General features: G+C 47.3%; 1 protein-coding gene across 2 annotated transcripts in view; it reads right to left on the bottom strand.

Moving 5' to 3' along the window:
• The window catches only part of NTNG1 (netrin G1), a 199,415-nt gene extending 173,318 nt beyond the window's left edge, over positions 1-26,097 (bottom strand). For both annotated transcript variants that reach the window (XM_081122102.1, XM_081122103.1), the window contains exons 1-2: positions 25,419-26,097; positions 17,539-18,295 (exon numbers count right to left, since the gene is read on the bottom strand). In XM_081122102.1, coding sequence (XP_080978228.1) covers positions 17,539-17,784 — 246 coding nt within the window. In that variant the 5' untranslated portion in view covers positions 17,785-18,295; positions 25,419-26,097. The remainder of the gene's footprint in view (positions 1-17,538; positions 18,296-25,418) is intronic.
• Positions 26,098-26,417: the final 320 nt, after the last annotated feature.

Here is a 26,417-nt window from a genome sequence, read left to right as displayed (position 1 = left end):
TGGTCTTTTTCCTTTATGTGTAAATTGGGGATAATCACAGATGCCTCACAGTGTTATTATGCAAAGAGCAGAAATAACAGGTGGCATGAAACACTCGATCAATGCCGTCCTTAAGCACACAGAGGTGATTCCAACCCAGATACTAGTTAAGTTCTGTTTTGGTGATTAGATTAAAACCGTCCCTTCTGCTTGCTTAGAAGCCTGGAATCTCACGTTAAATTAGAAGTCCTGACATATCTTCCTACTGTGGGGTACAGTATATACTACTTGTTATGCCACATGAATCCTGAGCCAGTTGCATTGGTTAATCAGGATCAGAAAATTCTGCAGGAGTTAGACTGGGACCTAAATGCCAGATAGAAACGGAGCTCTGACACTCAATTCTCAATTCCAGGACCAAGAATAAACACTCAGGGAGGCACTGAACTCTTCACGAAATCTTCGGGTGTTTCAGACTGGCTCACCCATCTTAAGGGCCGTGGGCAGGAAGAAAGGGCTGTGATTTTTTCCTCAGTGTACCTTGCAGCTGCAACTAAGAGCTTCTTAAACATCTCACGCTACTTCCACCAGGGGAGTCTGGGTTTCCTCAAGATCCAGAGAGCTGTGAAACGCTCACTTCCAAGGTACGGGGCGTGCTGGGGCATTCATGAAGGGTGTTGGGTTAGGCATGTAATTTTTCAGGCAAAGCAAAGTGCTGTGGGTCCTATTTGGTTGTCAAAGAAACGTTGGCCTGATTCCTACCTCCTCTCCTGCCCCAGGCAAAAAACGTTCCAGGTGAGTCAATATCTCTGTTACTGAAAGAGAGGAACACCAACCCCTTTCAACCAGGCCTGTGAAACTGGGATTTCTAAAGAATGCCAAGTCTTCCTGTGTCCTGGACTAGACCATATCCCAACCCTAAAGAAAAATAAGAGCAGAAGAGGCAAAAAGGAAGGAAGAATAAAGTGGAAAAGACTTCTGTTCTAGAACAGTGAATTGTGTTAAAGTACACTGCAAACAAGAGCGGCCAGGACCCTGCGTCCTGGCCGGGAAACCTCAACAAGTCACTGAAGCGCTGCTACTTGATGCATTGACAAATATCTCAGAGCGGCTTGGAAGTGGAGTATAATTTCCATTCCTACTCCAGGGCCATTACGATGTTCTTGGGAACTACTTCATTTATTCCGGAGCTCTCCTGTACCGATCTCATACCAACCTGGAAGCAGAAACGTCCGCTGTTCTGAATGAGGTGATTTTTCAAGGGCCAAGTTCACAGCTCATGGGTAGCAGAAGGACCCACGACCAAACTCTACTTTAGAGTTTGCCAAGAAAAATTATTTTCATACAACAAAAACATTCTATCAAGTTTCCATTGCTTTAAAAATGGCCAGCTTTGTATTTTCAAATAAGGGTTAGATTTCAACACAGTGAAATTCTGTCTTATTAAAATGGGGATTGGAACACTAAATATTTGTACATTGGGATGAGTAATAAGGGTCCCATTATTAATCTCCTATTCTTATTAAATAATTCCAAAAATAGAAAAAGGAATTACAAGCCTAAATATGCCATTTAAGGTGAAAACTGGTTGCCTATATTTGATTTGGGGGTCAGCAATGGTAACTTGATAAATTGTGTTTTCTAAACCTGACCTGTATCAGTTGCTTTTAACACAAAACATAACCAAACATGATACCAAATGGCACATCCAATTAATTCATTTGCAACTGGTTTTGATGATCAGCATCAATAATGATGTTCAGCGTGCATCTGGCCATTAACCTTAATGATACTATAGCTGCCACTTAAATAATTACTTTTTTGCCAGATTCATCAGTAACAATAAGTTTTCCTTCTAATTAGTTGATCTGCCATTCATTAACACTGCTAATTATAATTATCCTATTAAATCATCACCCACGAGCCGATCATAAAGATAAATAAAATATTGCCTGGGTACTAAAACTTGTCAACCACTTTAATTTTGAAGTATGACATAGACATGGCCCAAGAAAAACAAAAATAATTTATTCATCTTCCTTAGGTTCCGAAACACTTTCGGAACACTTTCCCTTCCTGTGAAACTGGAATTTCTAAAGAATCCCAGGTCTTCCTGTGTCCTGGACTAGACCATATCCCAACCCTAAAGATAAATAAGAGCATCAGAGGCAAAAGCATGGTGCATATTTGAAATGGGTCAATTCGGTCCATATTTTAGAATGTCATGAGATCACAGAAAAATATCCAGTAACCTCAGGATGCTGCTGTTGACTTTGTTGCTGGTGGTCTCTCTGAGTTAGCCCTCTCTGGTCTAGAGACTGGCAGGCCTGTCCTGAGTTTGGAGAACGCAGCCAAACAGCAGAGAAGCCAAAGATAGTGCCGTAGGTATGAAAAGAATCACACTATGCGTCTGTGTTTTTGTGTTTGTGTTCATCCAGGATGCGGCTCAGAAGAACCAGGACGCATTCCACAAGCATCCAGGGTGCAGTTCTTCGACAGCGCCTGGTACAAAAGACGATTATTTAAAAACAGACTTACTACTTGGTTTCTTATGCTGACCTTCGCAAACGTGACCCCCACGTCATTCCACCTCGGGCCTCCTCAAGGGAGCAGAGGTGCCCACGAAAGGCGAGACCAGAGGCACGCCGTCAGGTTAAAGTACTACACGTGTCTACCGAGACCGAGAAAAAATATCCGGAATATTAAAAAGAAGTAAGACGCGCCTATCAGAAAAATACTCTCCTGGCCATGGCGCCTCATTTCACAGATTAGTAACTACTTAATCATAAACATTAATTCGTAGCTCCTGGAAATGATTTATATTAGAATCCAGTGCTGCAGTCTTTCTTCCTTGACATTATTGTAAAATGGAAATGAGAACCTTACCGATGATGCTGTGGGCGCCCCTCAAAGGAAGGGAGGAAAGCAAGGCCAGCAGAGGGACCGCCTGGGCGCTGCGTGGCTCAGGTTAGGCCCCGGCCTCGGGGATTAGCTCCCCGTTTCTCAGCGCAGCCCGTCAGCCACCCTTGGAAACTGCAGGCTGCTTTTCCTCCAGACCTGGACCTTCTTCCCTGGCGTCCATCTGTCAACAGCTCGATGCCTCTGATCCTGTGGCGCCCCAAGGAACGGGTTCGAGCCTTATTGCCACGGAAGCCAGGTGACAACCCGCGCTAAGGGGCGTCAGTGATGACTACAGTGGCCTTAACTAATGGAAGACATGCACGAACGAAAAGAGAAAAGTATGGCTTTGAAAAAACTTGAAAAAAATCAAGGGTGATATACTTATATTCTTGAATCTACTCCAGCTTTCATTCAAAGATTGAATTAACACGTGACATGCACTTAGTGCCTGGTACAATATACTCAATACGGGTTCATTATTATATATTGACAAATACGTGATCATCAGGCATCTACCATTTGTTAGTTACTGTGAATTAAAGTAAGTCATTTAACCTTTTCAAATCCCAGCTTCCTCGTTTATAAAATGGGGCTTTTCCACCTATATATTAGGGTTGATGTGCCTCAAAATGCATGAGACCATTTTTAAGTTATTTGCACACAAACATAAGTGATCAGTATAACAAATCTGGGATGTGAATGTTAGACTTCAGGAACACTGCAAATAGCAAATCAGATGTATTTATGTATCCTGATTATTTAATAAATGGGAAAATTAACACCAATGCTCTGCCATTGGCGGATAGATGCTTTAGAATGTTCTTCTCAGGGATCATGCATAAATTCATGCCAGTCTGAGGATGGCTGGAGGCTCACGGAGTCAGGGAGCACTGCTGAGCAATACAAGAAAAGGGCTTTTCAACAGTTCTATGCATGCCTCTTACTGGAAAACAATGGTAAAACCAACAGTCCAGGGTGCCAGCGACAACGCCATATAGTCTTCAATCAGTATTTCGGGAAAAGTGAAGTTTGGACTAGGATTATGGAAGACCCTCTGAATACCAGAGCTTAGGGACACAGATCAGGTGAGGTTGCTTACATTCAAGTTCTATGTTCCCTGAGATCTTTCTGACGGTTGCCATCTCCAAACAAGGACACTTACACTCCTGATACTTAACGGCAGTTGCAGCGACTTGAATACAGTCACCCATCCATTGCTGTGTATTTGTTGCATGTCTCAATTATGTCATTGTCATCTCTCTCGCAAAACTCTTGGTCGGCAGAGCCCTGGGTCAAACCAAAAGCCTGGTATGCATGGGATGGCTTTTTCTTGCTCTGTACTTGCTAGGTTTCCAGGTTAATTATTTCAGTCAATCTTCACAAGAACCATGCAAAAGAAACTGGAACACTAAAGGTTAAAATAGGTAACTGGTCCAAAATTACTTGATTAGGGCTCAATAAATATTTACTGAACTGAATCTCTATGTTATCTGTTAAGTACCTACCTACGACTTGTGGTCGCTGAGCTTGGAAATAAATAGGTAATAAGAATAAGTAGGTAATAAATAGGTAACAGGAATCACAGCACCTGCATAGAGCCTCCCCCCACTTACATAGAACTTTGCCTTTTCTAAAGAACTTCACCTACACGATCATGTTTGCTGATGGACAGATCAGAGAGGGGGAATCTGCCTCGTGTAAGGAATGATGTTATGGGGAAACATAAAGACAGCTGAGCAGAATTCAGATTAATCCCTGATGGCACAGTCGTAACATTTATTACGGCTCAGCCAGATCGACCAAAGGGAATTATTTTAAAAGGACAGCTAAAGGCAAAGCTGTGCTTGTTCCTTAAGCTGGGATGTCCTTGTCTTTCTTCTGGCCTCACAGGTCAGTTCATTCTTTCCCCAAAGCTCAGCTCAAAGGTCGGCTCCTTGTGACGCCACCGCTGACCTCTGAGTCTGCAATGAACCCTCCTCCTGTGTCCCGTCTCCTCCGTGTCCCTATGGAGTGCCAGCATGGCATTTACTTCCCTCTTCTCTCTAAATAGTTGACTGGATAAAGCTTCTGGAAGGCAGCACTGGCCTGTCGGCGTTACCTCCCACTGAGCTCCCGGCACAGGGCTCCCAGAGCAAGGCCTCACATAAACGCGCGCAGAACCAATAGACGGGGGAGCGCTAAATACGCCCATGAATGTCCCCAAGCGGCACCTTCCGCCAGATTCTGCCGGAGGTGACCCTGATATCACCAATGACGGCAAAGACTGCAAAGAGGAACTCAAGTGGCAGAAGAGATTAGTGAGGGACAATAATAAAAATAAAAGAGCAAGAGTGGGGAGAGCCTAGATTCAGGGAAGCAAGTGCTAGAAGGACCCTCCATTCCACGGTCGTGTGCGAAGGGCTCACGGTGCGCCGGGCACTAAACCGGCTGCCGGGGCTGTAACTGAGCACAGGGCTGGTCCCTGTCCTCCAGGAGCTCTCATCAGCGCGGGAGGCCGATCTCGCCGACGACACTCTGCTTTGTTGACCAAATTCAGATGCTTTTTGAGAGAGGATAACACACGGGCCAGGAAAATCAGTTTTGGACGCAGCATTTCCATTCCCTGTGCTTGAATTTCCCTTCTACTCCTAAGCCCTCGTGAGAGCCGACACGTGAAGCCCATTATGACAGTTAGTTAACAAAACGAGCTTTTATTCATTTTCATATCGTTATTTATTTTGTTAACATTGTTTCTGGAGTCATGATGTTGCTCTTAGGCGCATCTAGTGCAGTTGTTAAAACACTGACCCATGATCATTTCGGTGCCATTGCGTCTGTGAACGGTGATTTCAACACTATGCTGTTTAGAATACATTTCATTTGCTTTAAACAACCGTTGTGAAATTAGTTTGATTTTAAATACCTGGCTTGGAGCCAGAGCCTCATAAGCAGTTAGTTATTAGATGCCATTAGTAATATCGGGAATGGCAGACAGTCCAGAGAGAGGAAAACAGCAGGGAAAACATTGAGAAGATCCCTTCAAAGCCAAAAATGAGGCTAAGAATGACTTCAGCTTCTCAGCAGCAAAGGTAATGTCACAGTGATAAAGGTGACTGATATCTACTGAGCACTTCCTATGTGCCAGGCCCTGTGCTGGGTACACCATTACCATACTTTTCCTGAGGAAAGAAATGAAATAACTTACGTTGGAACTTGAACATTCCAATTTGTTGGAATCCAAATAACATATCCCTAAAGGATTTTCCAAGTTAGACAAATCCACTTCTGAATGTCCAAGACCCAGTAAGTATCTTGGATATTAATTGGGCATCTAATTGGCCCCTTCTTAGGAGGATATAAAAGAGGTGGACGCCTTACTGTTGGCACTCCTAAAACAGTCCAAATTTGCCCCAAACAAACAAGCAAATGTACAAAATGTACTGATCTACCAACACTGTGAGTCTAAATGGAAAGTTCCTGCCTATAGTTTTCATTGGAAACAGAACCCTCCCCTCACTGTCCAAATTTATTACAGTTACACAGCATCTTCAGGTTCCCACGGAGGAGACCAGTCATCCGGTGATGGATGAGGCAATATTTATATAGCATCTTGCAAAGTAAGCGAGGAGATTTCCAGCTTATAAGCACTATTGGGCTATTGTCAGGGTCCAGTAATGAAGACAGTGATTTGGGGGGGAAAGTGACATACAACTAAATACTAAAAATAATTTTTAAAGCCGTGATTTTTGTGTAAATTGTACAGGTCTGAGCATACCTTTCAATTCAGATGGCCAGATGCAAGATGCCACTCTTAAAATTTGTTGCTCTCCATACAAAGAGCTAGTCAGAGAAGTCTGGTTACGGTTTAGCTCAATATCTATTTCTCCAAATTTTGTGTTCCATTATGAATTTTTATTAGTAATGTTCAAACAACTTCCAAGTGATTTACTACTAAATAATTAAAACAAAGATGAGTGATTAGAGTCATGGCACATAGAGTTTTATCAAAAATCCCAAGTTAAGTATGGTTGCTGTGACAGAGTATATAGTCTAACTGTAAGTGTCCTGGTAGCTGAGACAATAAGAGAAATGTGATTTCTTAAATATTTTCATTAGATAATAGGAGGAAGCATATCAGTAAATGAGACAAACAAAACAGAGAGAGGAGAATCCCTATAATCTGTTGGTAGGAATGTAAGATGGTACAATGGCATTTGAATTCACTCTATAGTCTGACAGGTTGGCTTCTGGGTGCAAACAAAACTCTTGCTTATGTGCACCCAGAGATGAGATGTCTTCCTGAAGAGTGGCTGCTAAATGCAAAAACTAAAAACAAACAACAACAAAATTAACTTCCTAAATTCTCACTAATAAAGAATATATACAATTTTAATACAAATAAACTAGATCACACAGATCAAATGGATAATTTGCTAAGATAATGTTAAGTGAAAAGCAAATTACAGAATAGTTTTTCAGGATGATAATATTTTAAAAGAGTCAAAGCTATATGCTGTTTATGAACTTGCAAGTGTGAAAAAAATTAAATTTTTATGATTTGTGCAAGACTCAGGACCTCCAACGCAGCCTATATATCCCAAAGACCATGTATGTATTTGAGTAATAATCTTTAATATGATGTTTATGATCAAATTAACATATCTCTGTTTTAGCCGTTCATTCATTCACTCAACAAATATTTACTGAGCCCTACAATGAGCAGACACAAGATAAAATTCCTGCCCTTTGGAGCTTGTATTGTGGAGGGGAAGGAGAGATATAAAGAAACGAGCCGTATATGATATAATAAATGTCATTCGGTCAGAAGGCATCCAGTGAGGCGGAGCCACTGATGTCTTTCTTAGTGGTCAGTGTTGGTGCCGGTTCACCTGTTAAATCATTTCAACATCACCCCTGTAATAAGTTCAACAAAGAAAAATTAATTTGTTTCAGGGATGGATAAAGGGTTGCAGGAGATGTTATTTTTAGATAGCGTCCCTTTGAGAAGATGGGCCCCTTTGAGACAGGTACTTAAGCAGGGAGTAAATGGTAGAAACAAACTATGAAAAGATATTGAAAATGTGGGTCCAAACAGCAAGGCGAGAATAAACTTAGTTTTATGAGGACCACCAAGAAGTGGCAGGTGCCGAGGACTGAACGAGGTGAGAGAGATCAGGGCCTTCCAGGCGGCAGTAAGCATTTGGGCTTCATTCTCAATGGGACACAAAGTTATGGAAGGAAACTGAACAAGGAGAGGACCTTACTCACTGAGACCCTTAAAATTTTACATGTATATAGCCTGTAATTAAGCAATATTTATATTATATGCTATAATATTACATACTGTATTATAACACTATAAACCATATATGAATTTGATAATAGAGCTAGACTGGGAGGCGGGGAAGGGCTCTAGCCTAGAGATAAAGCTCCTTGGGAACTGCCTGTTTGCAGCGAAGGCAGTGAAAAGGGGGGCGATGCCCAACATATTTTGAAATTTGGCTAATGGGACTTGCTGATGTGTGTTGTGAGGGACATAAAAGAGACAAGGAGAATTCCTAGATTTTTCATCTTGAGCAACTAGGTAAATATAAAGTAATGTTTACAGAAATGAAAAAGACTAAAGACAGGTGAGGGGCAAAGAAATCAAGAGCTTTATAGTAAACATGTTAAGTTAAAAATGCGCCCAGACATCCAAGGGGGGACAGCAAGGAGGCAGCTGGCTACATGGTCAGCAGTTGTTATTGACATTGTAAAAATCAAAACATCAAAAGTATCCCGCTAACTGCTTTTTGCAACACCTCACCCACAGGAACATGATTTTTTAATTTAATTTCATTTTTTTAACTAGCCAACAGTCGCTGACTTACTATCCTGGCTCGCCATGGTGAACGCCGTGTGCATTCCGGCCTCCAGGATTTCCAGCAGCCTATTTCCATTTATATAAACGCGCTAATGGGAGCGGAGTGGAGACAAGCCCCGCTGATTGGCTCGCACCCCTGAAGGAAGACGCTCATCGCATATGTGCGAGTCCGACGTCCCCGCTCTCTGTTTACAGAACCCAATTTCCCGAAGTTATTTCAGATAAAAGGCTTCTTAAACGACAAAATCACAGTATTGGAGCTCACAGTCCAAATCATAAATGCGATTCTTAAAAAAGGTTTTCCGCGATGGTTTTATCCCACATGCAACAAATCAAATTAGGGGAGAGCCTGCCGCAGGGTTTAAGAATGGGACACGCGTGTCAGACGGGTTGATAGCCTGGCCCCCCTGGTTAGCTGGAAAAGTTACTAATCTCATGCTTCTATGACTTAACCCGTCATTAATCTAGAGTAACATGACGATAGGATCGGGGATTAGATTAACCAGCCAAGGCCAAGGTTTAGGACGGTGCATGGCACCATCCAAGTTCTTGATAAGCATCAGCTACAAATATTCTTTGTGAAAAATGCAGCTGAAGTTCACGCCAACAAGCAAGCAGCAGGTTCTGGGGGGCAGCAAGGCCGGGGTGGGAAGAGCGCTGCTCGGAGCCACGCAGGGCGCTGGCGGGAGCGCCCCGGGCATCGGGCCGCTCGGCCCCCAGCCTCCGCGTTCTGCGGTTCCCCAGAGGGAAAGGGGGCGCAGGGAAGAAACAGGAGGTTACAGGCGAGGCTGAGCAACCACTGCTCAGACGGGACCTGATGACAACGTCAACTGCTGCACCTCGAGATGACATCGACCCCTGGAACGAAAGGGCTATTTCTCTGTCCCAAAGCCACGTCCAGCTCAATTCTCTGGTTCATGTTTCAGAAATCCGCGTCCAGGCAGGTCAAGGAGTGAAAACCACCCCCGGTTCCTTCCTCAAGTCGCATCTTTGATTTTCACGGAACGGCCACTGTGAGTGGATCTGTTCCCAGAAGGACGAGAGGAGACTCACAACCTGCCAGCCTCAGGAAGTCCTTCCCCAGAGCTACGGGTGTGCAACGATTTTCATCATCTCCCTCTCGTGAGGGAAGGAGTTCTGAAATCTAAACACGGTGCACGGAAACCAGCCTGTCCTCTGGCCTGGGGAACGAAACCCGATGCAGGCAGATTCCAGACAAAGAGCACGTCTCAGGCGCACCTGCTCCCGAAGGCCCGGTTCCGTGACGCATCACCCGCACGTCGCGCTGTGTGCCCACCGCCCGAAGTCAGCACCCCTTCCACCACCACGGATCTGACACCCGTTGCCCTCTACTGCCCCCACCCCCTTCCCCCGGCAACCACCGTACTGTGTCTATGAGGTTTTTCTTATTTGTTCGTTTGCTGCTTTCGGTTTTATATCCCACATACGAGTGAAATAACATGGTTCTTGACTTTTTCTGTCTGACTTACTTTGCTTAGCGTGACCTTCTCAAGCTCCACCCACGTTGTCGCAAATGGATAAATATTTTTAAAGGATTCAATTAGAAATGGGACAAATCCCTCATCTACGCTTTCAGTATTGGAGCTCAGAGTACTTGCCTCTCCCATCTGTCTTTTAAAAACATCATCACAAGCTGCCCAAGTGCAACAGGCACATTTTTCTAGCCGTCTCTTCATTTATGGAGGGAAAAAACCCCCCAAACAACCTTAGGGTCCTGATCAAAGTTCTCAAGAAGGAAGAAAACACTCTGGAAAATCATTACTGTATTCAATCAATTGATCAATTAAAAACATGTTATTATTTATTTGTTGCCTGCGAGTGTGGTAAATGCTCGGAGGTAGAAAAGCAATATAAGGTTTCATCTCTGTTGCATTCTCGGTATCAGAGAAACTACATAACCGGGTGTCCCAAAAACAAATGTTGAAATAAAAACAGGAAGTTACACTATGATGTATACAGTAGGCCTTGTCACATATTATCTCATGTAAAGAGTAATGATCTAGTTAGAGTCAGGACATCGTAAACACATGAAACAGTGCATACGTGGATGTATAAATCAACAAAATGCAGGGCAGTGCTAAATGGTGGAATGCGGTAGACTCCACGGCAGAGTACAAAGGCATGGTGATATATACATTATAATATCACACACACACACACACACACACACACACACACACACACACAGAGGAGTTAAAAGGCCGGCAGAGTATGAGCTGCAGTTGGCAGGAGGCCTATAGAGAAATCGCCTTGAGCTAGGCCTTGAAGGGTGGGTGGGACTGGGATACGTGGAAAACAGTAGAGTATTCCAAGTAGAAGGAGTCTTCCGCTCGTCCAGGTAGAGAAAACATGTGAGATGAGGGGATGATTCTCATCTCAAAGTCAGAAGATCTACATACCAGCCTAAGACCCACCTAGAGCTCCAAAGCAGAGCAGAGCTAGCCCCCATCCCCCCCCAGAAGGAATATGCCCGAGGGACCCCCAGAGAGTCCAGACAGACTACGGTGCTCTTAGGACACGTCTTCTCACACTTCCCAGGGGATATGCCTCTAGACCGAGGGCAGGCAAGGCTGCCTGTGGGGGGCTGTGGGGGGTAAGTCAAGGTGGTCTACCGCAAGGCAGTGACTATTCAGGACTCTCACGCTTCCCCTTTAAACATCCTGCACTTGTGCATTCAGTTAAATGCTTGCCCTGGCCCCAGTGTGAATCTGGAGCTCCGGGAAGATGAATCATGGCTTATCTACTCAGCCTGCCCCAGCGTGTCCCAAGTTAGGGCTCCACAAGTTTTTGCTCCTCTGCTGTCCAGCCGGATATCAGAAGTCATTCTGCCATTAAACAGGCTGCTGTGGTGTCACTTAAACGCTGCGCCCCACCCACCCGGTTTACCTCCGCCAGGCTTTGCGTGCGCTACATGCCCTGCTCACGCCACTGTGCTCACAGCCGTCTGCGAGAATATCTGTGAAGCATGAGCCCAACAGAGAGGGACAAGGGCACTTGTGCACACAGAGAACACTGCCTGGGAACAAGGGTTGGCAGCCTTAATCTTTTTTTTTTTTTTAAAATGAATAGTTCATTAATTTTTTGAGAGAGGGAAGGGAGAAGAAACATCGATGTGAGAGCAAAACATCAATCAGCTGCCTCTGGTGCCCCCTACTGGGGAACCCAGCCTGCAACCTGGGCATGTGCCCCCATCGGGAATCGAACTGGCAACCTTTTGGTGCACCAGACGACGCCCAGCCAACTGAGCCACACCGGCCAGAGCATCACAGCCACAATCTCCATCAGCTCCCTCCCAAGGCCTTTCCCAGAAACCATGCATCGCTAGGCCGATGCAGCTTCAAGCCAAACCCAATGGTTCCCTTCCAGTCAGATTGCCAGGCTCAAGTCCACTAGACACGCCGTAGGGTCCTGGTGGGAAGCGATGGGAAGAAAGGCTGTGTACACCCAGAGCTAAAGATCAGGCAGAGTACCTCATACTCGACACAACAGAGCATGAGGCGCTATTGCGGGCTCCTCAACAAGGAAATACTTCATACAGTGATACTTCAGAAAGATTGATCTCCGTGGAACTTAATTCATTGCAAACACGAATTAAACTTTTCTAAGAAATGAGTCTAAATAATGAACTAATAACAATGGAGTGTTAATAATGAAGGAACTGGGGTTTTTAAAAAATTCCATTCTGGCATAATTAAGGGATAAATCAGTTCAAATGAAATATGTTGCTGTTATTAAAACTTCATTCATTTATTGAATTATGTTTCATGCGAACGGAGTGCATTTTTAAGATCATTCGATTATTATATAAGTCAATGTCATTTCCCGTTTGGGGAAAATTGATATTAATGCCTTGTCATTGAAAACATCACTGAGTTTATCAAATTAACTTCTCAAAAGCCACCTGATGGCCACCAGATGGCTTTCCCGAGCCAATGTCAAATCAGAAATGTAAGCTATGGAGAGCCCTGGGACTACACGTCCCTACTCCCTCATCCCCACTGGGTCCTTTAGAATCTTAAAGCACAAAGGCTCTCCCCCATTTCCATAAACTCCATTTGCACGCAATGAAATATGCTCTATCCACAATGCTTACAATAATTAAAGTCCCCCCCCCATTCTTAATAGGAGCCTATCTCAAAACAGCACAATATAAAATGATCGTTAATAGACCTGCTACAGCACTTGAATAAATGCCCATCAAGAGCACGAACACCCATTAGTACATTTCCTAAAGAAAATCCATTTCCATTTCAAATTCTGACATTTTATTTAGAAAAATCACACCCCTCCTTTTCATTATTTCAGTAAGCATAATGAGGGTGTTGCTAACTGCCCCTCGGAGTCCTTTCTTTTCTGCATTTTTTTAGTAATACGAGCCTGCTTGTAATTAAAGGCATGCTACATTAATGCCGCCCGGAGTCTCCAAGGGCCACGTTTAATGGCCACCTCATAATATTATGCCAGAATTACACGCACAGAAGACTTTTTAATAATCTTTGTTTCCTAATTTGGTTTTGATTGGCTCTGAAATCCAGAGCTGCACTCAAGGGCTCCGGTTTTCACAGTCATCAGCACTTCGGAGCCATAAATTGTACGAACGCCCCGACTCCTCCCGTCTTTCAAAGCTTCTGTTGAGTTTATCCTGAGAATGAGCTACAGGCTGCAGATCACTGCACATCATGTGGCCATTTTCAAGTCCCCGGGGTATGGATGGAGCTATGGCAGCTACGTTTGTCCAAACACAGAGAGCAGGGCACAGCTCCGGGTTGTCACTCGGCTTGGCCCACAGGTTCATGTCACTCCCTTTGCTCCTTTTTCTAAAAAAATATATTTTATTGATTTCAGAGAGAGGAAGGGAGAGGGAGAGAGAGATAGAAACATCAATGATGAGAGAGTCACTGATCGGCTGCCTCCTGCACGCCGCCTACTGCGGATCGAGCCCGCAACCCGGGCATGTGCCCTGACTGGGAATTGAACCCCGATCTCCTGAATCCTAGGTAGATGCTCAACCACTGAGCCATGCCAGCCGGGCCCTTCTTTGCTCTTTATGCAAATAGAAGGAATTGTAGTTGCCAGATGCTCTGTGTTTTCTGACCAAGCTGTGCGCCTGGAGCTTCTACTTGACTCGAAGAAGGCTGTGACCCATGCTAACCTGGTAACCCAGCCTGAGACAAGACGCTCAGCCCTCTCCTACCCTTTGGGTCCTTCCCCTGGAACAAAAACAGCTATTTTTTAGCCACCAACGACTTAAAAGAAACATTATATTAAAAAGAAAAATCTATGACCTCAATATATACAATTCATACATATATCCGTCTCTACATGTATCTGTATCTATTCCCCTATTCCACTATCCTGAGTAGAAATGGCAGAATCCTCCCATAAAACTAATGTTTAAAATGCTGACCTTACTAATATACAAAAATTTAAAATCACCGGACACCAAAGAGTTATTAAGTAGGTCATGCAGGTTAATAAGCAGAAATCTATTGTAAAATGCAGTCACGTGGTCCTCTCTTCTTAAATTTCCCCTCTAAGGTAAACGTGGCATTCGTGGACGGCACAGACCGAGGACACGAGTGTGAAAAGCAGCAACATGAGCTCTTCATACCTCACCAGTGAACTTCAACTTCACATAAGATAAAGGCTATAGGGATTACAGGGCCCTTCTCTGACCAATGTCCCCTAGGTGCTCAGAACCGATATAGTCACAGCTAATCAGGGTGTCACTCGCTGAGCAGGTGATTCCTGAGACCATTTTGCAGGAAACGTTTGCACATCAGGGCTACGAGGCGACCTGCTGCTGTGGCAGCTCCGCTGATGTAATGGGCCGTAACGACTCCGAGGGAGCAGGTGAGGGTGCGTGTGTCAGGAGGGGAGAGCCTGGGAGCCTAACACCGACGACTTCAGCATTCGCACCAGACCTGGGGCTAAGGCGCCTCAACAGGCTGACATGACAGCGTCCCGAGGCAGCCTCACCGCCCTGCGTCGGGAGCCCTGACATGGGAGAGCTCTATGGGGAGGCCAAACCTGCCCAGAGAACGCGCTTCTATACTGGGCCATTACTGTTGGCTTGGTTTATAATATGCACACAAACAGTCCCAAAGTATGTATGCATTTATAGCATGGATTATTAACTCTGTTATGCCAAACGTATGCATATCAAGGAGTCCAAATGAAGCCCTGATGGGTAACGTCTCACGAACCACCCACTCTCCGCTGGAAAACTGTCCAGCTCATTGACCATCTTAGAGTCCACCAAGGCGTCCCTATATCGCCATCCTAGTAAAATGCAGCCTTTTCAAAAGGCTGCCCTGCCCAGCTGGTGTTTCTCAGTGGCTGAACGTTGACCCATGAACCAAGAGATCAGGGGTTCGATTCCCGATCAGGGCACATGCCTGGGTTGTGGGCTTGATCCCCAGTAGGGGGCGAGCAGGAGGCAGCAGATGGATGTTTCTCTCTCTCATCAATGTTTCTCTCTCTCTCCCTTCCTCTCTCTAAAATCAATAAAAACATACTTTTTTTTTTTTTTTTAAAAGGACTGTCCTGTGGGGTATCCTGTGAGATGAAGCCACCGAGGGGTATCATTTGAATTCCTTTTTCCCTTTTGGTCGCTAACATCCCTTAGCCAATGGGCTGGTAGGAACTGGCTTGATTAAGGACCTTAGACCATGTCCCTGTGAAAGGCAGGGACAAGAAGGTCTATGAACTTCTCTTTCCCACTCGTGATGGGAGAAAGGTGAGGGAGACATCAAGTACAGGGTCAGGGACAGTGGTAGGTAGGCTTCTCTGGCTGGAGGCGGAGATTGGGGAAGCCACACAATCAAACCACCCATGAACTCATCACACAGGGCCATGCAAGTGGAAATGGCTCTCTGAACAAGGAGATTTGCTATTTTACTTAGATGTGTAAATTATTGAACCCTTCTTGAAGTGACGTATTGTTACAAGGGCATGAGAACCGACACATAGAGCCAGAGTGTTCTTAATAATATGAAGAGCTGGCCCAGGACTCATGCTGTGGTGTAAGGAGTGAAATATCCCACAACTTACCACCTGCATGGCCATTTCCCCCCAGATTAGCCATGAGATCTAAAATCTGACCTTGGGTGAGAGATGGTCAAAGGCCTCATATTAACGCTCACAAATGCCCCTGCCCTGTTTATATACTTATTGTAGTTTTGCGAATGTGTTTGAATAAACTCCTCTCCTGGAGGTCTCTGGTTTCTAACATGGGACTTCTTTGCAAAGCCCTTGCCTGCCCGCCTCCCAGGGAGACGGGTCCTTTCTTTGAAATATTTAGTCTCCTGGGCACCTTAGTCACAGTGACACCTCATCGCCAAGCTCTTTCTCTCACTCTCCACAGGATCAGGTTTGGACCATAATTCAAACCAGTCCCCAAAGGCACTTCTGAAAAATGGCAAGCCCTTCGCTTTTAGGTGAAAACACTCTTTATTGCTCACAATCGTCTCCTGTTGCAAAACCTTTCTCCAGTGCTAGGTCTGGGATCACCTTATGCTAATTTCACTCGCTGGGGACTGCGAACAGATGCTACTTTGATGAATAGTTTCACTATCCTGAGAATGCCCGGCCAGGTTCAAGATAATAAAGTCAGGTACGAACACTATTAAAATCCGCCAAACGATTCTATCAGTTACGTGAAAAATGCAATCCCAACTCCTGGATCGAATGAAGACCACCTCTGACAAAAAACAATGACCTATACCGAATGAACACGGTACCTGAATCCTTCAGCATGCTGATTTACATCATTTCAATCGCCAAACTCTTATCCTAAGACCTCCTAGGTATATTTTCAGCGATGTCTCTCGTGAAAATGCAATGTGTCACTCCAGCGTTATCTTTCCACATAGCATTTGCCTTTCCGCCCAGAATGAGACTCAGCCACACCGAGAAAACAACGAATTCCATAGCTTGGCTTATCCAAGGCTAGCACAGCAGGTTCTCAGGTAGCAGGGGTTCGCTCAATGCTGCCTAGTTATAGGGCTGGTGAGATGCCAGAGGAACCTGAATGCTGTTTACATCAATTAGCCTGCGGTACAACTGGTCCTGCTTAAAGTCGAGGCGCCCATCAGCGAAGTTAAGTGAGGACTCGCTGAACCTGAATTTGTATGCCCCACACCATTACCTTTCAGTAGATATGTTTCCAGCATCCCAACGTTCAGCTCTGAAACACCCGTGGAAGACCGCAGCCCCTGAAGACAAGGGGCTGAGGGATGGACAAGTTAGACTCTTCTGGAACTCTTCTGGGCCCATGACGCGTTAGCCCCTCCCTCCTCCTCTGCTTTCTTCTCGCCGGCCTCCTAACCAAAGATTTCCAAATCACAGCTGTTTCCTGACGAGGAAAACCACGGCCTCTACTCTAGCCTTGAGCGATGGAACCTGGGACTGGCCCTGAATCGCTCTGGCTGAAGCTGGTTTACCCACAGGCTTGCTCCCGACCACACCACACACGGCCTAATCAGAGTCCCCCTCTCCGATCTGAAATGTCACCTTCAGCCGCACGTCTCCTTTGACCATCTATAGACAGTGCCCTTGTCTTTGTGAGACCTTTGGAAAGTGGAAGGTAGGCTCCAGAGCCTCCATCACACTGTGACTTGGGATTCCAGATGCTACAAGCCTCCATCCACGAGATGAGGCTGGCCTGGCGGCCCAGATCGCCCCCACCCACAGGCCCAGCTCATCGACGGGGTGAGTCTTTGACCCACCTCGTGTATATTCACCTACCACAGGCCCCACCTACTCTGAAACACTGTTCGAAAGGGCTGCCTCACCATTGCACAGAACGTCTCGGGCGGGTCTCCGCAGGTGATGTCTGGAGGGTCCAGCTTCACTTTCAGGTATTTTGTCATGTCCGTGGATTCCGGCTGACAGGCCATGTAATCCCAAACTTTGCCTTCTTCTGTGTAAATCTGGGTCTTACACACATCGTAGTGTCCCCACACCAGAGGGTAGGGCTGCATCACCGAGGACACCGTAACCCAAAGGGCGTGAATGGACAGGAATCTTGACAAATACATCTCTAAACTCTTGGCAATCTTCTCGGTAACTGACGCAGGCTTGGCTTATCTGTGGTCCACGTTTATTTTATATATACATAGATGTCCATACGTAGGTAGGGCTGTATATTTTAAAAAAATAATTAAGAGGATGAGACCTCAAAGTTGAATCCAAGACGGAAGGGGAAGGGTTGAGAGATACGGTGCGTGCTCAGGGACGTCGAGGACTTTGGCGGGAGGCTATCATACTTGTGCATCAGGCGTTAACCTGCGCGTCTGTTGTCCTAGAGCATATCTAGGAGACTGGGGTCTGGTTTGGTTCTCGTAAAAGGTGTCCACTTGCAGACAGTGATTCAGCAAAGGGATGGTTCTCTGGCTGCACATCCGATCACCCTGGGCGATCCCCGACGGTCACGGCTCATCAGGGCTGCCCAGGCCCGCTCAGGTGTCAATACCTGAAGCAAGAGGCTGAGTGTCTCTAGCCTGGTGTCTGTTTCTCGGCAACCATTCTCTTCTTCTGGCACCAACACCCCTTTAGAAACAATAAAAAAAAGAGTTACTGTCTTAGAATCAATACATTACCAAAGGTAGGCTAGGTTGGCATTGGGGAGGTGGGAAGCAACATAGAGCAGATGGGTGGGATGGGGGTCACCATGACTCGGCTGTTTTGCTAGAGCGAGCGGACCATAGACATCATCCCCGTTGGGGAAAGTTTCAACAGGAAGGATTGAACTCTTGCATGTAACCAAGACACATGTGTGTGTGTGTATGCTCCGGGTGAGTTACAGGTTTTTGCTTCAAAAATTAAATTTCCATTTTGACCAAACTGAGAGCAAAGAGCTGGACTGAAGCATGTCTTCTGCGTGGGAGGGCTAGAAAATCTCCCAGAAGCACAATGGAGGAAATGAGTCCCTTTACAACAATGACAAAGGGTGGCAGCTACTTGTATGCCTTTGTCTCTTGGCAAAGAGACCCTAATAATCTCCCAATTCCTTGTACGTTTCTCAGCTTTTGTGAGCTGGAGTGAAAGCTGCCATTGTTTCCACCAGCCCGTCCCTTTGGAGTTGCCCATTAGATCAGAAGAATTGAGCATCTTTTGTTTGGTTGCATTTAGTCATAAAGATAATTCTGCGCTCTGGGGGAAAAAAAAAGATGCAAAATAAAACCAAAGGAGCACATTTTCCTTTCAAAACTCTCTCTATTCTCTGGCATCTTTTTACAGACATGACATCGCACCTGCAGTTACTCTCTGTAACAGAAGCAGAGAGTTTGTCCCAAAGGCGAATGTTATACGACACTTTAAAACTAAAAGCTCGGTAGTAAAATGCACAATTTAAAATGCACATTTAAAAATAGCTGAGGGTGACTTAACAGGCCATGAAGCAGAATAATATGGCACTAATTCTAAGAGAAAATAAAAATGACTGTTTGAAAATACTCTTGGTTAACCGATAATGCAGCATCCATTGCTATGGGGGGAAGTCACTGGTGGGTTGAACTGGCAACTTTTCCCTTTGGAGACTGGAGTCCATATCTTAACAAACGATAAAATTTGGATTCCACGTTTCAAAACGTGTATTTGCTTAATTAGTTGGTCCATGTTGTCACAGTCCCAACCATTATTTTTTTAAACCACTAAGAAAGGACAAAAAGCCCAGAGTTCAAGAAAACAGCCTCAGAGACCCCCCGCTTCACACGAAGCGGCTTAAATATGGAGGTTCACCATCTTCAAACAATCTTCCAAAAGGAATCCACTATATTTAAATAATGCACCGTCTTCAAGTGAACGGAGCCCCAGAAACTATGAAATGCCAGCAGATGGCTGAATTGTGTTTCCATAGCAAAGTAATTTATAATAATTGCTTTATGGATGCAAGTACAATTTTCATTATATCGCCATTCATAAAATGCTACCATACAGCTGCAAATGGTGGTATTTCCTATTAGGAAACGTCGAATAGCTGGGTTCCCGCGAAGCGATAATTAGCTGTTTGTCTAAACACGGATCAGCCACTGATCTGAATCTGCCTCCTCCTCGGAGCGTAAGGATGACTCTGTGTGCAGCTCCGTGTGAGGTCTTAAGCTAAAGAGAAAAACATCACAGGGGCGCATGTGGTGTGGCTACTATGGCCTTCTGGTTTCCTTGTGTGTGTGTTTTTTGTTTTTTTTTAGATTCGTTAATATATATAAATTGATATTTTCAGAAACATCCACCAATTTGACAAGTAATAATCCAAAAAGGTGTTAAAATAGCATAGAAGTTCATTTTCTAGATGATGCTTCAGTGATGTTTGCTACTATATTATAACCAGAACCAACACTTCCACGGGGTGTGTGTAGGGGGAAGGGGTTGTTACAACTGAGGCACTCTAAAATCCACTCGACCAGAAATTATCAACTTCAGTTCTTAGTTTCAAATCCACAGCAACTTATTTATCAAGGACAATATACTCCGGAAGATCTGAAACGGATGGCAATGACTCTGGGCTGATTAAGCACCAGGAATTAATTCTTTTTTTAAAAAAATACATTTTTACTGATTTCAGAGAGAGGGAGAGAGAAATAGAAACATCAATGATGAGAGAGAATCATCCATCGGCTGCGTCCTGCACACCCCCGAATGGGGATCGAGCCCACAACCCGGGCATGTGCCCTGACCAGGAATCAAACTGTGACCTCCTGGTTCATAGGTCAGTGCTCAACCACTGAGCAACACTGGCCTGGCAGGGGTTAATTCTTCCTATTCTTTTCAAAACATGACCCCAAGTAAATATTTGAATTCTCCCTGAGCTTAATCTTCACTTTTTTTTTTTTTTTTTTAAAAACCAATGGATGTCACCCCCCTAATCTATTTATTCCTGATTACTGTCTTTATCTACATGTGGCCTTCCTGCCACCACAAAATAAAGGGGTGACCATATACAGGTATGTGGAAAATTTGGACAGGAAGGAAATGTATGGGAACCTATTACTACTTCTTGACCCAACAGTGATCCCATGGTAACGAGTTCTCATTAAATGACCGGGAATGATAATGATGGTCATTACCCAGAATTATGGACTAGACCATTGATCGGACTCAGAGAACTGACAAGGAGAAATGCAGAGCAGTGCAAGATATTTGAGCAGGAGGCACTGGCAGGCCTGTGCGACAGACGGCCCTGACAAGACGCAGCCAATTATAGCTTCCATTTCTGGCACATAACCAGTTGTGATTAATAGTTTTCCATTACATTACAGACGTACTATTAATGTATTAAAAATGTCAAGCCTTGGCAAGCACTAATATGGCGTGGCTCGGCCGGTCTGCAGAATTTACATTTAATGAGCTCCCATTGACACGGAAAATGATATCGACCACGGCAGGTTATAGGTCAGGGGGGAGGGCCGCGAGCTGCGCTCTAACGTAATTATTTGGCCGTGTTCTCATATTTTAGGTCTGTGGCGCGCCTCACCTAGTGCGTATCCTTCCATCAGGGTTCCCTTAGTTTTCGGTGCTGCTTACCCGTCAAAGAAATCCTCTTAATATAAAGTTAATAGGAAATCGAAGCCGTGAACTCTTATGGCACACAGGAGCCTCTGTCGAAATCAGGGATTTTCTACTAACGTATAACAAGTATAACAGAGGAGTTTTCAAAGAAAATAAAACAATGTAAAAACACTGTTTTTAACGTTTATTATTACCTCATGGCACCGGTCCCCACCTGGCTATGCTTTCAACCAGGTTAGAATCATCCCTGGCCTCTTAAAAGCTAGGTCATCACAGCAAATGGCCAGGCAGACGGATCAGGAGGACAGTCAGTGACACAGCTGGGGATTTAATACACTACACGGGTCCCTTCTGGCCCGTGACGGCACTAACTGCCCAGTGACGTGGGCTTCGGCTGTGTGTCAGGTGTGCGCGTCACCTAAACGCTGGCGGCCCCAGGACAGCTCTGGGCAGCCCCCTGCTAGGGCCTCACTCTGCAGACCGTGGGAGCCTGACCCAGGTAAGGCCGCACTCACCTGCGCGCTACAGCGCCGGGGAGCCCCTGGATGAAAACGCTGCGGGCGCCCCCCAGACCTCCGGCTGGGGCGTCCGTCCGTCCGCAGCGCCGACACAACACTGTGAAGTCGTGCCAAGCCTCGCGCCGACGCATGCCGCTGCTCTGGGCTGAGCGGGCCACCAGCTGGCTTCGCGCACACGGGGCCTCAGCCTTCTCGGGGAGCCTGCGGCTCACCCCCTCCCTCCTGGATTAACTCTGCGCGAGGCATCTCCCAGGCCCTCTCTCTCAGCAGACAGGCAGCCTTCCCGAAACGCTACATGGAGCTAACAGCGCCCCAAATCACGGACAGCTGACTGCCAAGGTCATCACCTGCGGGGAAAACACTGCGCGTGGCCCGCGCGCCCTAGCTGCCTTTCCACGCGCGCTCCCTCACATAATCTCGCTGGGCGGTGGGGGTGTTGGCAGCAGGCTACTTATTCCAGAAGCACTGGGCTCTCCTCTCGGGCACCCGAAACAGGCAGCTATCGACTCATGCATTCCTCGCAGGCATCAAGGGCTTTCTAAACACGCTGGCTTCTCCATGGGAAGGAACAAAGGGACGGTCGTCACATCCCACTGAGTGAAAAGGTGAAGAGAGGCTGAAACATGACCAATCCCATAACCTATGAAAAGGAGCGGCGCCCGGCACTGTCCGGACGCGCCCACCGGACGAGGTGGGCAACGCACCGGGTGTTCTCTGCATTTACTTATTGGCTGGGAAGAGAGCGTTTTCCATCTTCATGGGAAACATCTGCTTCTCTCCTTTTGTTCACTGTCTCTCAATATATAAGGAATTGAACATGTTCTGCAACGTGATTGGCATTTTTTTTTTTTTTTTTGCTCAGACTTGATTGGCTCCTATGAGCAACTGCCTATCATGAGATTCTTAATAAAACCAAACGGCACACCTCAGTATTGGAAAGATGTCTGTTTTCGCAGAGACAAGACTGATGAGAGGAATTAGACAGCATGTATTTGGCAGGATGTTGGAAGATGGGAAAATTCATAAAATCATTTCAGAAGCAGTTAAGCCGAGAAGAAATCTGTTGTTTCATTACCACAGGACAACAAGTCTTTTTGCTTCTCGCACAGGGAAGTTCAGAGAGCCCGGGCTTAAAGAGCGCAGCTGAGGAAATCTACCCCCAACGGGAGTTTTCAAACAAAACTCTGGGTTCTGAAGATAAAATTATTTTTTAAAGTATGCCAAGTCTCTTACTGACCTAAAATACAATTCATACACACACACACACACACACTTTTCTGTGAATATATAATTGCCTAAGTTGAATGCAATTTTATTCTTTCTGAGAGACTTGGGGCTTTTTGAAACTAAAACTCTCTCCTGAAATCTTACAACACTTACAAAACATGCCAACTAAATGTGTAACGGTTTAAATTTTTTAAGCACGTTGCCTGATTTCCCCCCCCGGAACAATAATGGAAGCAAAGACAGGTATTTGCTCTAATTACAAATATGCCAAAGGACGCTGCAAATAAATTATCAGCCTCTTCCTAAAAAAAAGGTAACCCTCATCGCTTTCATGCACATGCCCCGTGAAAGCAGACGCCTCAATAGGAAGAGCAGCCTTCTGGGCAAATGAAGTCTTTTCTTACAGAATTGTGAGACTATCCCACGTAAATCCCGCCACGGGAAGCATCACCAAATTGCTAGACAAATATGTGGAATTCGGAATGCCTCATGTGGGTCCTAATTTCACGACAGCCAGCAAAGGACAGGAAACATACCCCTTACGTATGGAAGCTGGAACTGCAGGACATGTGGGATACCTGATGATTTTTTTCTTCGTATTATGATTCACATGCAAAGAATCAAACGTTATCTTAATGAAAAACTAAAAGTTGCTTGTCTTCCAAAAATATCTCGGACAGTCATGGAGCGGCTTTTTTCATAGCCTTTTTTTTTTCCCAAAGAGAAGGGCCTGGGGGCATATTAGTCATTCAAAGTGACACAGTTCAAAAATACTTCACGAAACCAGGGGTTGCTAATTCCCCAGGGCTTAGACACGCTCTTCAAGAGCTAGACAAATCCCCCAAACCCTGCCTCTCCTCGGTAAAAGAGGACGCCTGGGAAACTTTCTCTAACAAGCTTAATCCTTGAGTATATTTGAATAAATGGCTCTGTTGTCAGATCTTCCCGTTTTTGTTGTTGGTTTTTTAAATTTTATTTCTGTAAGAAGAAAACTCAGTATTTTCCGTCATAAAATAGGGCCTTGTTTCTCGAGCAAAGCTACTGCCAGGTATACACTGTGATGTTTCGTGAGGTGCTGAATCTTACTCAGAATTTTCCACTCCCAAGGCTGACAAAGTGTGGCTCCCTGACCTTTCCCTGGGTCAGGAGACCCGGGCAGGGGGCGGGGAACAGAAGCCCCTTCTCTCCGGAAACCTGTACGATTGGGACCGCACCCTCCGGCCTTTCCAAATAAAGTTGCTCTAACATCCCCGCTGGGAATTTTCCTCCCTCGCCCTGTAAAATGACAACCTCCCAAGTGGATTATCAGGAAAAAGGGAAGAAAGGCAAAGGTCCCCAGGTGAGGTTACCAAGACCGACGGCAGAGGGCGCAGTTTCTTCTTCTATCCAAGTTTCCCCGCGGATGAATCACTTAATTGGTTATTTTGGGCCCAATAATATTCAGTACTATTTGTATTATCTATAGATCTCCACCGATCCGCACGGGAGAGCAGCGCATTGTCCCCAGCCGGGCCCATCGCCGGCGACCGCAGTGCCGGCAGAGCAGCGGGGAAACGTTCCCAGCAGCAGCCTCCCCGCGCGGGTCCTGCCCCTTCTCCCCAGCGGCGCGCGTGGGACGGCGAGGCTCCGTCTCGCCCCAGCGCAGGGCATTCAATGAGGGAAACTCCAAAAGCAATCGGTGGGACCACCGGCTGCAAAGGGCCGGCGAGAGGGCAAGTTTCCCCCCCCCAAAGCAAACACAGTTGGTGAAAGAAATAAAGAGGAGCCTCCATGGAGGCGCGGGGTCTGGTCAGGTGTGTGCAGGGACAGCGCGCCCTGTGCCGGGCTGTCTGTCTGTCCGTCCGTCCGCCGAGGCACAGCCCGGCGTCCCGCCTCTGGATTCAGCCCGCCTCGGCGGCAGGGGCGCACCCCGGGGAGCCCCTAGTGGGGGGGTGGGCGTGCGCCCCGGGCGGGGCGGGGGCGCGCACAGGGGCTCCGCGCGCTGCCTCCTCCCCGCGCTTTGCAAACTTCCTCGCCTCCCGCGGGGGGCTGGCACCGGGGGGCAGGAGGGAGGGGCACCCGGGGAGAGGGGCTGAAGGAGGGGGTCGCCGCGGCACTCACCGTGTGGCCCGATGGCCCCGGCGCCCCCCGGAACTGAGCCGACGGCACCGGGCGGCGGCCCTGCCCAGCCTGGTGCACCTCGGGCGGCAGCCAGCGCAGCGGGGGAGCCCGCGGGCGGCGCTTGGCCGGTGGTGGCGGCTCCGGCCGAGCCTCCCGGGGGGCGGGGTGGGGGGGCGGCGCGGGCGCAGCGGGAGCGGCGGGGTGTGGACCCCGCGCTGCCGCAGCCGCTGCAGCCGCAGCCCCGGGGTCCCGATCGCGCCCGGCCCGCCCGCGGGAGGGGACTCCGCGCGCCCCGCGCCCCGCGCCCGCCGCTCAATTACCTTGGCCTCCGGGCCCCGGGGGCAGCCTCCGCGCCGAGAGGGGGGAATTCCTTCCGAAATGCAAAAGATGGGAGACTTGGACAGGTAGCCGAGGCCGGTGGGCGGAGAGGCAGCGAGGACGGCAAGGTGCCTCTCCCTCCCAAATCCCGGCGGCGTTCGCGCTGGAGCCGCAGCCCCGGGAGGTCTCGCCGCCCGGTCCCCGCGCCCGCTCTGCTCCGCGCCTCCTCGCGCCGCTGCCTCTGACGCTTCTCCCCTTAAACTTTTACGGAGGGATTGTGTTTCTTTTTTTTCCCTCCAATTCCTAATTTTTTTTCTATCCCCCCCCTTTTTTTTTTGGTTTTTAATGTGTTGAGCTGCAGGACGATTTCCAGATTCCCCGGGGATCAGAACCAGCAGCCCGGCGGCGGCTCTACCCCGCTCGGCACAGCTTTCATTTCATTTCAGATGGAGACGCCGAGCTCAGTCCGAAGGGACATCAATCAGGACGCTTCGCCTTGGCGCCAAGAAGATGCTCGGGCACCGATTCCGCCCGGGCTCCCCTCGCGCATTCCTCCGCTCAAGTCAGAAATGTCACCGCACATGGCGCTGATGGCTGCGCGACGCGGCGCACCCCAAGTCCGTTTGATGAAATATACATGGCCCGCGACGCTCGTGGGTTGCGGGGCCCGGCTCCCCGCCCCGCCCGCCCGCCGCGCCCGCCGCGCCCGGCCGGACCCTGCTCCGTCCGAGCGGCCAGCGAGCTCCGGGCAAACTTAGGGGCGCGTGGCGACGCCGGCGCGGGAGCGAGCGCGGGGGCGGGGGCCGCGGGAGGGCGGCAGCCGGCGGGGAAGCCGCAGCCCGCGGAGGGGCGGCGTGGACGTCTCACTTAAAAGCGGATCTTCTTCTGCAACTGGCAGCAAGTGGAGGGATCGCAAACCCGATCCTCCCCGAGACCCGAGCGCTCCGAGCGGTCCTAACTCCGTCGCGCTCGCGGCTGCCGCTGCTGCCGCCGCGGGAGGC

Source organism: Miniopterus schreibersii (genome assembly GCF_964146895.1).
Source record: "Miniopterus schreibersii genome assembly, chromosome: 19".
Classification (NCBI taxonomy): Eukaryota; Metazoa; Chordata; class Mammalia; order Chiroptera; family Miniopteridae; genus Miniopterus; species Miniopterus schreibersii.
Note: the sequence above shows the minus strand (reverse complement) of the source record. Positions and strands in the feature narration are given on the sequence as shown.